The sequence below is a fragment of the Mytilus trossulus genome, chromosome 7 (genome assembly GCF_036588685.1).
Source record: "Mytilus trossulus isolate FHL-02 chromosome 7, PNRI_Mtr1.1.1.hap1, whole genome shotgun sequence".
In the NCBI taxonomy this organism is placed as follows: Eukaryota; Metazoa; Mollusca; class Bivalvia; order Mytilida; family Mytilidae; genus Mytilus; species Mytilus trossulus.
In genome coordinates, this window is record NC_086379.1 from 50,882,416 (window position 1) to 50,896,981 (window position 14,566).

The 14,566-nt window shown below is 32.7% G+C and overlaps 1 protein-coding gene across 1 annotated transcript; it reads right to left on the reverse strand.

Moving 5' to 3' along the window:
* Positions 1-8,629: 8,629 nt before the first annotated feature.
* On the reverse strand, positions 8,630-10,231 carry LOC134726500 (uncharacterized). Its single transcript, XM_063590904.1, has one exon. The coding sequence runs from the start codon at positions 10,229-10,231 to the stop codon at positions 8,630-8,632; it is 1,602 nt and encodes a 533-aa protein (XP_063446974.1).
* Between the last annotated feature and the right edge of the window lie 4,335 nt (positions 10,232-14,566).

Here is a 14,566-nt window from a genome sequence, read left to right on the forward strand (position 1 = left end):
TATTGATGTTTTTGGAAATCTGATACACATATAAAATATAAAGAGTGAAAACTATCTAAACATTCATCAGGGATTTTTCATCAAATAAGTGTTACATCACACATGTATAATATGAACAATAAAGTCTAAGACTACAACCTTGTGGAACATAATTTTTTTATGTATAATTGTGTATAAAACAAGCATAATTGGCCATACATCATTTGCATGTTGAACCATGTTGTATCAATCTGCTGTACAATTCTAAGCACATAATCAAAGCAATCTTATGATGGGCAAAATCAAAAGCTTTGTTAATAAAAAAAGATATATAACCCTATGTGCATGTATGTATTATTCTCAAATTGTATAAAGTAAGCCTACTCGTTGAATATCACGAATGCCTTGGCCTCGTCGGTATTTGTTGTTGTGTCACGAAATCCATTTTGTGAACGTGTTATTTAATATTAGGCAAATGTGTAATATGAGAGGTTTTGCAAAACATCAATTTCCCTTTCGTAAATGCTAGATATTCACAATTATATGATGTGCTTACTATTATAAGCAAACATAAATACAAAAGTCATTTGACAAATATTCCCAATCTTTAAAGTATAATTTTTTTGTTTTTTTCAATTTTGATTAATAATTTTTTAATATATTTTATCTTACGCTTTACACATTTTCTGGATCGTTAAACTTGTTTTTATCATTGTGATGCTGTTCCAGATTCCATTTAACTGAAATATATATTTAAGAATTATGACATATTATCTTACGGTTTGTAGGTCACATGACTACAAAAGTATTTGTAAATCGTGGTGGTCGTTTTTTTGGAGACTCAACAGAAACAATTTTCGGTAGAACAATTTCGACCACTGCACCAAACAACTCGGATGTACACAGACTTGGGATAGCGAATAATGAATTTGGTATGATCTTTATTTAAATGCGAAAATTACTGCACGCATCACCCTATAATATCTCATAAGAATTTTTTTACAAGAATAAGAGAGAAAACACTTAATTATAATCCACGCAACAAAGTTGCAGAAGGTAAAATGTGTTGGAACCGTTCGTCCATAAATCAATCGGTCAGTCCTGTTTTTGTCATCGCAACCCCTCTGAAACCGCACTACAGAATTTCATGAAACGATAACATAGATAATAAGGACATACTATACAGATATACATATCGACAAGACATAAGGATTCATTTTTTTTCTAGGAGTTATACCCCTTTTACTCAGCATTTGAGCCGAAATATACAACCGCAACAGACTGTAGTTGCAACTGCTGTGAAACATCACAACAGAATTTCATAAAGCTTTGTATATAATATGGACATACAATGCAAATGTTTTTTATCGACAGGAAATAACTGTGGGTTTTTCCTAGGAGTTGTGCCCCTTTGAACTGCGAATTTTTGCTAAGATATACTACTGCATTAGTTTGTTATCGCAACTCCTCTGAAACCTCACAACAGTTTGTTTTTTTTATACTTTGTAGTTATTGAGTCAATGAGGACATAATATGTAAATCTGCATTTTAACCATAACATTTTTATCAGTTGACTTTTGTAGAGTTACAAAAGAATTCCAATGAGGAATCTAGTGAGATTTTGTTTGTGCAGTTATAATGTGGGGGCATGGGGCATGTTAGCGTGCTAACACAGCTTATTTAATTATTTTAGCCTAGTTAAATAAAATGCAACAAAAACGTATAGTTTTCTTTCATTCTATTAAATATTAAAATACGTCAAGGAGACAGTAACTGTTACAAATGTACGTATGTGAATGTATAATACGCTCTTAAGGTTTAAAACTTGAAATACATACATGGTTGGAGGATTAGCTTGTAATTGAGATTACAAATATTTATGAAATATGATATTACCTTGCCTTACATGTTGTTCCTTATAACAAAGCAAACGAAAACTTTGGAAAGGATATTTTTCCACCCACGTATTTGTTGTGTAAACACATTTACACATGAGCATTTTAGTTTACAGATTAATGTATTATTGCAGATTTGTATATCATTGTATCAAAACTTATGTTTCATTGTAGATTTGTATATAAGAATTCTTGTTGGAGGAGGTGCATTCTTTGCAACCATAACTATTGTTCTCTTGGTCGTGTAAGTTAAAAAAGTAATCCAGTTATGCATCGCTGAATAACATGAAGGGCCTTATCCAATTGGAGGGGGATAATGGGCAATTTTTGATAATGTAGAAAGGTGGTCTTTCTTCTTAAAACAACAATTAGAGTATTTAAATTTCTTAAGCTTTAGTAAGTTTGTATATATTTCATTTTAACAATATGGAAAAGGATAAAAATTAGTTTGTCGAGTAAACTTGGACAGAAGCATAATTTCATATCTATCCCAGCAATCGACAAAAGTGTACTTTGTCAATCCTTAGGCTTAGCATGTTTCACCAACATGACCAAGCGAAGCCTTCAAATTAAATTGCTTTTCACAAGCCTTATGTTCATTTGATCTTTTGACGGGGCTATCACTTCTAGATGTTAGAAACGATTATTAAGTTAAACCCGAACCAATCAAGTCGTGTACGTTGTTTCTAATAATCAATTATTGTTCTTAATATTTTATCGAATACCGCTCTCAAACAGTTTGAATACATTTATGATATATACATGTTTCCTTAATGTCAGGAATTTTACGAAAATTTAATACTAATAGAGTTCTTAGAAAGTTTTTTTAATCTTCTTATCCAACATAGTCTAGATTTCAGCGAGAAGAAAATAACAAAAACTAAAATAAAGACCACATGTACAGGAGCTTTCGTATCAAAAACTAGAAAATAAAGAATACAAGGCAATGAAAAAGTTAGATGATACATTTACATGATGGGCAATATGACTTACAAAAGAAAAAGAATAAAAAGACAAATAACAACAATATAAGATAGGCAACACGAATCAATACCACAAAAAAGAGGCGAAAAAATACTAAAGGCGTATTCAAAATTTTTAAGGCGAAAATGAAATGACAACATAATGGTGTCCTTAATTTTCGAATGGAAGATATCAACCTTTGAAACCTATTTTTCAAGTGTTTTGATAAGGTGAACTGCGTGATGTTAATATTGAAAGAGATATCGAGACTTCAAAGCCGATATGAAGATGTGTCTTACCTAACCCTACGATGTGCATCAGTGGTGAGAGATGTAAGATGTTTATTCACACATGTCATAAACAAGAGTGTTAGTTATTAACGTTTTTTTTATTCAAATTGTCTAGGATCGTGAGGTTTTCCTAGTTGAAAGTGAATTGGTCTCTTTGTGCACTTCGGCTTCATCAACACAAATAAATATGTTTTACCCTATGACAAACATATAAAAAAAGAAGATGTGGTATGATTGCCAATGAGACAACTATCCACAAAAACCAAAATGACACAAACATTAACAACTATAGGTCACCGTACAGCCTTCAACAATGTGCAAAGCCCATACCGCATAGTCAGCTATAATTCCAGCATGTATTGATATTGAATCGAAAACTTGATTAATTTCACACACTTCAAGTTACTCCACCTAAAGATGTACATGTTTGCTGGTTTTGTGTAGAAGGTATAAAAATGTTAAGGAGAAACTAATTTTGAAGCGGAATGCCCCCAATAATTTGCGGAAAAGGTAATTATTTTTTCATTGAAAAGTCAAGTTGCCCGAGACAGGAGTGAGCCAATCTAAAGAACTATTGGCCTGGCCCTTAGCTTTTTTTTTAACATTGTCATAAAAACGGGAGGTTTGGCTAGTCATAAAGTTAAAATATAGCAGTTGTTACCAAAAAGTCCGTGTTTATGTATGTCGGCGTTCGTTTTTGAAGTTCAGTATTTCTGTTGTGTTTATCAATGATTGATGTGTGTCTCTCGGTTTTACTTTGAAACCCGATCTATTTTCGCATAATCGATTGATAATTATTCCGCCTATTCCCTATTTAAAATCATCATGCGCATTTGTAAAAACATATCAGATACAAAAGCTTCAATGCATTTGTCATAACTAGTGTACTACATGTAGTACTGTGGATTCATTTATTTTTATGGGTAGCAATTTTCGTGGTTTGAGGAAAACTTACATATTAGTGGATATTTAATTTCATGGTTTTGGCAGTGTCTACACTCATTCCTTTACAAAATTTGTATTGCGTTGAACATTTGAATTCGTGGTTCTCCTGTACCTACGATATCCACGAAAATTGCTATCCAACGAATATTAATGAATCCACAGTATGTTTAATTCTAATAATAAATTATGAATTTCTGTCAACTCAATAAAATTATTTGATTATTTTTTTTTTTTTTTTTTTTAATCTTATAATTGAAAAGTTCCTTTATTTTGAAATGCTTAAGTCTGCAAAAATCATGGTGTTTTTATTGTTTTAACCGTCAAAGACAGCAATGACATGATCAAAAGAAACAGATAACATTACAGACTGCTGAACCCATATTTTGACTATTTTATTTATTATGTCTGTTTTGTTCATGCATCGTTGTGAATATAACGGAATTCGATGAGTCTGTTGTATCAGTACGAGGTTTGGTCCACCATTTTCTGCATTTGAAAATGTCTGTGCCAAGTCCGGAATGAGACAGTTGTTGTCCATTTGTTTGTTGTGTTTTGTCATTTGATTTTGCCATGTGATTAGGGACTTTCCGATGGAGTTTTCCTCGGAGTTCAGTATTTTAGTTATTTTACTTTTATCTACGGAATGATTTAATGTTTACAATATCGATAAAACCAATAAATTCTGAATTTGTTTCAGTATCTATGTCCAAAGAAGAAAATTGATGAAAGCTTATTTCACATCTTTGACTCCACGACAAGATGATAACAACTATAACGAAATACCTGAGACTAGTGTAGACCAAAATTATGCGGTGGAGCCATTATATGAAAACACTGCTTCAGTATATCAATGTTCAGTCCAACAGAATTTAGATCAAATACAACACATCGTTACAGCAGGATATTCTATTCATTCAAATGTACAAGAAACAATCGAAGGCCATTATTCAACAATCTCAGAGTAAATTTAACATGTAGCAACATGTTTTGTAAATATTCACGCTTCGAATGAACGTATAGTCATGCACTGTGCTAAGTTATACATGTATCGTAATGAATTGTTCCTATATTTTTGTAGCTGAAACAATGTATCTAGTTTTTTTTTATGTACTCTTTGTGTGTTTTTCTTAAGTAAGCAATACATTATTTTCTTAATATTTATAATAATAGAAAATAAAAACATACCATATTATGTATGTATGTGCCTGTCCCAAGTCAGGAAACTTTCATTCAGTGGTTGTTTGTTTAAATGTTACATACATGTTTTTCATTCATTTTTTTGATAAAATAAGGCCGTTAGTTTTCTCGTTTAAGTTTACTATAAGTATGGGCTAAGTTAATAGTTTAAGGCCGTACGGTGACCTATAGTTCTTAATTTTGGTGTCATTGTAATTTAAATATTGTAGAGAGTTGTCTCATTGGCAATCATACCACATCTTCTTTTGGTATGTTTGTATGTGGATTGTGTACGAAGAAAATTTGCAAGAACACTAAGAGAAAGTTGGAGGCTTTAAGATTACTTTAAATTAGTTGATAACTTGTATGTTACATGTATTTTATCTCGTTTGGAGAGTTAAGTCAGAAAAAAGCATACCACATTTCTTTTATATTTTTATACTAACATGATCAAAATAAGAGGTTCTTTTTTATTCACTGTCAGTGCATTTCCCTTCAAAATGTTTGTGGATACTAGAATTTGGACGTTTTCATGATAATTATCAAAGGTACCATGCTGATAATTTTCACCAAACGCGCGTTTCGTCTACAAAGACTTACATGTACCATTGACGCTCAGATTAGTTAGTAGTTATAAAGCCAAACAAATACAAATTTGAAGAGCATTGGGGATCCAAATATCAAAAAATTGTGCCAAATACGGATAAGGTTATCTATGCCTTAGATAAAAAAAAATGTTTTTCGAAAAATTCATACTTACGTAAACAGGCAATTTAAAAAAAATGACTCCATAAGTCATATTCATGTCCACATCGAAGTGCTGAATACTTGGCTGGTGATACCATCGGGAACAAAACGTCCACCAGCAGTTGCATCGATCCAGTGGTGTTCATAGTTAACAAAGGTATCAGTCTTATAGTTTAAGGTGGTATTGGAGTATATAAAATAAAAATGGTAGAATTTGTTCATACTTTGCCAAAACGTAGTATCTATTGATATATGTACAAAAATATAATGAAAATGATAGGTCACCGAGCATTTTCTCAAGCTACATGTTGTGACAAAATGACACATGTTGTATGGATTAGTCCGGAAAAAGACACCGTTTTATGATTAGAAATTAAACAAAATTTATACACAAGACAAGCTAGGAATATAATTTTATTGCTAAACTACAAAAACATATTAACTAATACAATTATACAATATTTACAATACATTTTTGGCGTACGGCTTTCCAGCAATTTAGCGTGCATGGTCACTTTATCCGATTTTTTTGAAAAAACAATAGAAATAGTGTAGTTGTAGGCAAACTGCGGTTTGCTTGCAAACATAACTTTAAAGTAGTCAGATCGGCTGGTTAGTGCCCAGTGTCTAATTTAGTTTAAAGCTACTACAGAAACACTATATTATGCACTATCCTCTCTCCTGGTTCCAAAGCATGTGATTGATAAGCATCTGAACTGTGATTCAGATAAGTAGCCAAAGATATAGTAGAAAGCCAGAGAGAGCCGATCTGCGAAACAATTAGCACAAGCCTTTGTCTGAGCTTTCTAGCCAGAAAATATTGGCAAGACTTATGCTAAAGTTAGGATGTAAGTGACCACTGAATACCCCATAAATTTGTGATTTGAGTGAAAACTCGAAATGACCCCAAAAACAGATGTTGAATTTTTGATTAGCCTATGAGACAGATGGACCCCAAATTGAAGGGAGTATGAAAAATAAGATATGGTAACTATGAAATGAAGTTGCTAGCACTTCTGGAACCAAACACAGCAAGAATTGCATATAAGAAGTTCTTTGACTGTTAAAGAAACTGTTCTCGATGTAGTCAGTAATTTTTAAATAAGAATATGTAACAAATTCGAAATATAACTCATTAAAGGTAATAACTAGTCTAAACACGAAGTATAGTTTAAAAACAAAATGCGTTATGGATTTGACAATTTGAAGTGTATACACGATCATACTACGCTATCATGATGCTCAAAATAGAATATATTCAAATCGTACAAGGAAAAGTACACAAATTTAACTGAGTAACATATTATATAACTATGGATTGTTAAGCACCAATGATGAGTATCTTCTAGCTCATAGAAGGGGATAACTGTGTCCCGTCATAGCATGCAGATATGTATTTTGATGCACAAGTGAAACTAACGAACCACATATTCTAATAAGAAGTTATTTCCAATAATAAAGCAACACACTGCAGTCGACGGGGATTATTATGCCCCTGTAAATCAAATTGAAATTCATTAAATAGAATTGTAGAATACATTTATTGACAAGAAAACACTCATTATAAACAGTGGATTATTATGCCACTGTAGAATCGCGCACATATTTTCCGTGAACTCTACAAGAAAACAGTTGAATAGTAAAACTAGACTAATCGGATATCAAAGCTAGCTGGGCTTGCTTAATCGTTGATTTCGGAGTATGAATATATCTGGTATAACATTCGGAACTCCAACGACCTAAAACCTTGATTAGGTGATCTTCAATTTTTGATGCAACTAATGTTGCCGCTCCTATTCGGAAGCTGTGTCCGTTGTAATTAGATGGGTTGAGTCCGATAATTTCCAATATGGATCGAACATGATTGATGAAAAATGTACGTGTAAGAGCCTCTGCATTTTCCATAACAAAGAGCGGACTAGAGTTGCAAGCTATGCTAAATCTAGATCTTCTAACATCGAGGTATTTAATCAACGATTTAACCGGGCACACAGGAGTATTGTTCTCGAACAGATAAATATTTACTCCACTTCTGAAAGGGTCTGTTTTAGACGTCTTTAAATGTAAGATTGCGTAATCCTCCTCGAAAGTGATGTCTTCTACACATAGATTGCAAGATGCATCGAAGTCCGTGTTGACGGTTAATTCACCGCAGCGGAGAAATCCGAAGTAAGCAACGACACAAGCTGCCTCAATAAGTGCAGTTACAAATGGCGAAAATATGCCCTTATGAAGCACTGTTATCATATTTCTAATTATATCATAAGTTAGCGGTAATCTTTTTCGGGAACTCTTTACTTCTTGTTTTTTAATACCCCTGTAGAATTGTTTCTAACCTAAGCAGTTTTGAAGAGCAACAGCTACTGAATAAACACTGTACTCCTGATTGAAGATATATGTATCTTAAACCGCATATGTATATTTTTATTGTAGAACATTTAATCTTAAGATTTTCGTGACAGTGTGTAGCGTAATGCATTAAAATATCTTCCGTTAGAGGTGGCAAATCTGTTTTATCATCCCACTTAAAACCGGAGTGGCACACGAAGTTTTTGTATGATTTAAATCCATGTTCGTATTGCGAACGCGTACTGCTTGCGATGGAGTTGTGAATTAAATTTTTAACTTTTGCACTTAATTCCACATTACTTGCCAATATTTTGGACACGGAGTGGGAACTGTCTCTGCTGCTGGTGCTGCTTTTTGGAAGGTCTGAAAATCAAATCGAGATAAAGAGTCAGCTATCACATTTTTAACTCCGGGAATATGTTGACATTGAATAGTAAAGTTTTGTTTAACGGATAGCCAAGTAAGTGTTCTCATTAACCTCATAGTGTCTAGTACTTTAGATCTTCCTTTGTTAACTATATTAACGACGGCCTCATTGTCACAGTGGAACATGATACGTTTCTTATTCCATAAGTGCCCCCATAATAAAGATGCAACAACAATTGGGTACAGTTCTCTAAAAGCCATGGACATGTCTGAATCGAGTGAAGTTGATAGTTCAGAAGACCAAGTACTACTAAACCATTTACCTTGAAAGAAACCTCCGAATCCAAAGTTAGAAGCCGCATCTGTGTACAGTTCAATGTCACTAGCTAAGGTAATATGTTCGTCATAAAAGAAAGTAACTCTATTCCAGCCTTTTAGGAAATCTCGCCACATGATTAAGTCCGTTCTACAGTCTTTTGATAATGATATATAGTGATGCAGTTTATCAACTTTTGTAGATAACGTTATGAGATAACTGACAAACGATCTACCAGGACGAATAATTCTAGCCGCAAAATTAAAATGTCCTAACAGTTGTAATACTTCTCTTTTCGTTACCGATTTTTTATGCAGAAAACTGTCAATAAAATTTGAAATTCTTTCTACCTTTTCATCAGGTAATCTTGCTTCAAAACTTACAGTGTCTAGTATGATTCCTAGATACTCGATAGTACAAGTGGGACCTACAGTCTTTTTCTTAGAAATTGGAATATTTAGACGATTGAATATAAGCGTAATTAGCGCCATAGTTCTAAACCCGCAAGAGTCCGGTGATTGAATAGTGAGAAAATCATCTAGGAGATGAAGTATAACTGGTATGCCGTAATTTTCCTTTGCTATCCAACAAATAGCCCGTGATAGATTGTCAAAGATACAAGGAGAGCTGCGAGAACCAAAACAAAGTCTTACATAATAATAATAATTGTTTTTCCATTTCATGCAATACAAGTGATGTTGGTCTTTTCGAATTCCTAGCTGTTTGAATGCATCGGTCATATCGGTTTTGTTTAGAATTGTTTGCCTTCCGAAATGCTTGATGGCCCTTATTGCGTCATCTATTTTTACATAAGATAGGGAACATACCTCCTTATCTATAAGACTATTGATGCTATCATGTGTTTCATTTTCGTGTGGAGAAGATAGATCAAGGATAAGACGTTTTTTGCCTGAATATTTGCCTTCTGCAATCCCAATGGGACTAACACGGTAAGTTTCGAAAGGTGGACTACTAAACGGGCCTTTAACATATCCTTTATCTATTTCTTGTTTTAAAAGCATATCAACACTTTCGGGATCTCTGATGGCAGAAAGTAAATTCCTACATTCAAACGTAGGTAAATCGAGCATAGATACTAATGTATCAAAACCGAAACGTATACCATTCAGAAGATACATAACAAAATGTTTATCTGGGTGTTCTTTAAGTTCATATTCAAGTCTATTTACATTTATAGGTGACATATCTAGTCAGATGCTTGCCTTTGGCATTTCTTTTTGTGAAGCTTTAGATAAGTTGGATAATTTATCTAGTTTTGCAGTTTCATTGTTTGACTTTGGTTGTTTTGTTTGTTGTTTGGCTAAACTACAAGTTTTCATGCCATGCCCGCTTGAACCACATTGACTACATGCGTGCATGAATTTGCATTCTCTTCTATAGCAAGTGCCGTAATTGTAGTTATTACAGAGTTCTGCCCCTGCAATATTAGAAACCGGTCTGTCCCTCTTATTTGTGTTACGAATATTTGTAGCCCCTTGGGATAAAGTTGGATTGCCGTGTTTTGATTTTTCACAGAATTTTGATGTGTGGTCAAATTCACCGCAGTGAGTACATGCTCTGCTTTGCACATTATGGGTAACAAGGTTCAACAATTTGTCATCGACCTTTGACCAGTTGATAACAATATTGTGTTCGACTATGGCAGCAGCTGCTTTAGCAGAAAACATCTTGTGATATGTATAGAAACATGGGCCGTAATTTTGTGATATTTCGTTTATATCAGCTTCATATTGTTCCAATTCAACCTTTCTCTGAGGGAAAGCTTTCCCCATAATATTACGGTATTTTCGGAAAGCCCTATCTTACGTCTTTCTTACTCGAAAGCTCAACGGTAAACCCCCTTGACTGCATAGTTTGGTTTTACAAAAGAATGGCGATGCTTTCAACGTAAACAAAGAAAACTTATAAATAGTTTTCACGTGCTAAAAATAATTGAATGTAGATAATGCAATGGGGAACGGTAAGGGGCAAATCGTCTTTTGTATAAACCTGAATTATATACATAATTCTCATTGGTAGAATCGTAAAATAAATCAGAAAAGATAGCTTTCAGACAATGCGTTTAGAATTTCAAAAGAGAAGATAGGGTCACCGTACGTTTTTTTTCGGCTAAAAAACAAAATAGGAAAATTACAGGTGGCATACTCCAGAAAATGCACTATTTTAGAGTTATCTTGTCCCCTTAAAATGCCAATTTTAAAAGCAACCAAATATACTCAACACTTGTAAAAGTATTAATAGTTATAAGTTGTATTCTTATGAATTGATTCTTTTAAATGAAATTCACATTAAATATCTGCATTACTGCATCAAATTTTGCTAACTTGATTGAATATATGGACCTAATTAGGTTCTCTGTTTTTTACAATCAAAGTTGGCGGAGAACACCAACACCACCTTAATACGCCAAGCGCAGGTTTCATATACAATGACTCATCAGATGAAGATCAAAATATTTACAAAGCCAAACAAGTTTAAAGTTGAAGAGTATTGGGGATCCAAAATTTCATAAATTGGTGCCAAAAAAGGCTAAGGGAATCTATGCGTAGGATACGAAAATCCTTAGTATTTACAAAAAAATCATAGTTTATTTAACAATGTTTACCACTATAAAGGAAATTAAAAAAAATTGACACATTGACTTCTAGGCTGAAATATTCGAATGTTTGTACTTTTACTACCATGTTTGTTGAAACGCATTTAATGAGTCTAAAATGTTTGATACGTTCAAGTTGTGTAACTTGTATTGTATTTGTGTTGTACATTACATATTTTTAATGACGTGTTTGAAGTAAAAAAAAAAAAAAAGGATAGACAAGCAACACTTCCATACAAGGTATGTTGAGCGATAACTCTACATCGACCCGAGTATTTAAAATTGTGATTTATGTATACGAAAATATAAAACAACATAAACAATAACTATCTATAGTTGGATGGTAGGTAATACTTTTTATTTTACTGCACTTACTTCATACATGTTTGTATTATCAACCCTTCACCGAAACAATATATTAAAAAGAAATTCATGTATCAGTTATAAATTCAAACTACAATTTGGTAAACTATTTGAGCAGCTGCTATTGTGAAAGGTCAAATTCTACTAAACAAGCACAGCAAATATACAAAACATATTAATTAGCAAAGAAAGGCCTACTATTAAGTCTACTCGCATAAATTACCATCCACTTCTTATCAGAGTTTTTTTTTTTCTAAATAAAAATTAACAAATTGTACCCCCTTTTCTCTGTCTTACTTTGAAACCTATTAAAGATAGACAGCCTCTTTAATTTCTACAGATAAGTCAACATAGCGAAAAGACCAGTCGAGCTATTTAATTGCGATTTGACCAATATTTTGAATTTTACCTTTTATCGTGATATATATAGATAGATACTTTAAATGTAGAACAGATCAGCAAGATATGATTTATAATTAAGTCAAATTATATATATAAAGAAAACAAAATGATCAGCAAAACATTATCACAAAAAAACACAACGTCGGAATGATTCCACAATTGAAGATGCACACATACCAAAGTGAGCGATAGTATTCGAAACCTCTCGTTATGTCACATGTATCATACCACTACAGTATAAAAACACTAGAAAACGCCTTATTTTGTCATTGCCAATGCTACTTTAAACTAAACACTAACAGACATAGTTTTCCCTGTTGATTCAATTTTAGAAAGCGCTGACCTTTTCACATGTGTCCGAAAGGTAATCAGACATTAAAAAAGGAACAACATCAACACAAAACCAGTGGTATAAAGAGATGGAAATAATGAAACAAATAAGTTCAAATGTCAAAATCAAAACAGATCATGACAACTATGGTAAGCCTTCGGAAAGACATCACAATATCGTTCATATGGATCGATGAACCTTGCTAGCAGGATATCGTGGATGTTCAAACGGACAAAACGGAAACTTGAACTGTATTTATGTATATATTAAACAGATGCAAACAATTTTTTTGTTATACCTATTATTATTATAATTATGATCTTAACATTTTTTTTTCTAAATTCAACAACCAAAATAAAAAAAAGTAATCATCATATTAGCAATCAGCAATGGCGTGTTTCGGTCTGTCTTCGGCCTGTATTAATAATTAGCTAGTAAGATCTTTCATTTGTGTCTTTTGCCTTTCAAAGCTTTAGTATATAAAATATTGTAATAGGACTATCACTTTGTGATGTTAGAACGGATTGATATGTTGAACATGAAACAATCAAGTCTTCTCCTCCGTTTCTATTGAACAAATAGAAAATACGTCAATGTATTTTGAAAAAATCGATGATAAGTGTTTTCCTTTTTGTTATAAAATATAAACTGCTGGAAAAAATAAAAAAAAAAACTTAAATTACTCGTGTGTTCCACTCACTCTAAATAAAAGTATATTTTGTGACTCGCAGCTAATATTTGACAGTATCAATATTTAGAAATTAATAGTCGGTACTTTCCATAATAATTGATGATCTATCAATTGGAACATCTTTAAATAGTATAGTTCATGAAGCAGTATTTTGAGCACCGTGCGATAAAGATACATAACACGTCTATCCTGCAACCTTAAATCAACGTATTGTTCAATATGTTGCGCTAATAAATCTTTGAATAATTGAGGACATTTTATTTTCGAGTTTCTTTAAGATAACGATGCTTTAAATATTATGCCAATATCAATGTTATTATAAATATGAGCCTGATACCTTTGATAACTATCTACACCACTAGGTCGATGCCACTAATACTGCTGATGGACGTTTCGTCCCCGGGGGTATCACCAGTCCCGTAGTCAGTATTTCAGTGTTGACATGAACATCAATTATATGGTCATTTTTTTTTTTAATTTTCTGTTTACAAAAGTATGATTTTTTTCGAAAAACTAAGGATTTCTTATCTCATGCATAGATTACCTTAGCCTTATTTGGCACAGTTTCGCCGAATTTTAGGTTTTCAATGCTCTTCAACTTTGTACTTGTTCTACTTTATAAATATTTTGATCTGAGCGTCATTGATGAGTCTTATCAAGAAAAAACGCGAGTCTGGCGTATTAAATTATAAGCCTGGCCTCGTATTCACAAAACTGTCGTAACTCACAGATTTGTAGGCATTTTGAGGAAGATGACATACTAATGACTGGTTCTTATTTATTACTAAATACATTATACTATTCAAGAAAACTAGTACTTAAATCTCGGTTACATCAATTATCACAACACTCTTTGTCGATGAAAACTATACTTTCTTTATAATTATTCCCTGTGCATTGGAAAACAATCTTTTCATTCTTTTTAAGTTAAGCTAATTTTCACTTCTCACCAGGCAAGAATATGTATCATAACTCTCATTTTCAAAATCACTTTCTCCCTTGTCCCGATAATATCAAATTGTCGTTCGCTTACCAAATATTATCAATCAAACATTTTCGTTTTATTTTATAGTGTTTCAATTTTTTTAAAAGGTAACTAAACTAAGTGTAACAGACGCATTGAGATTTTTTAACGT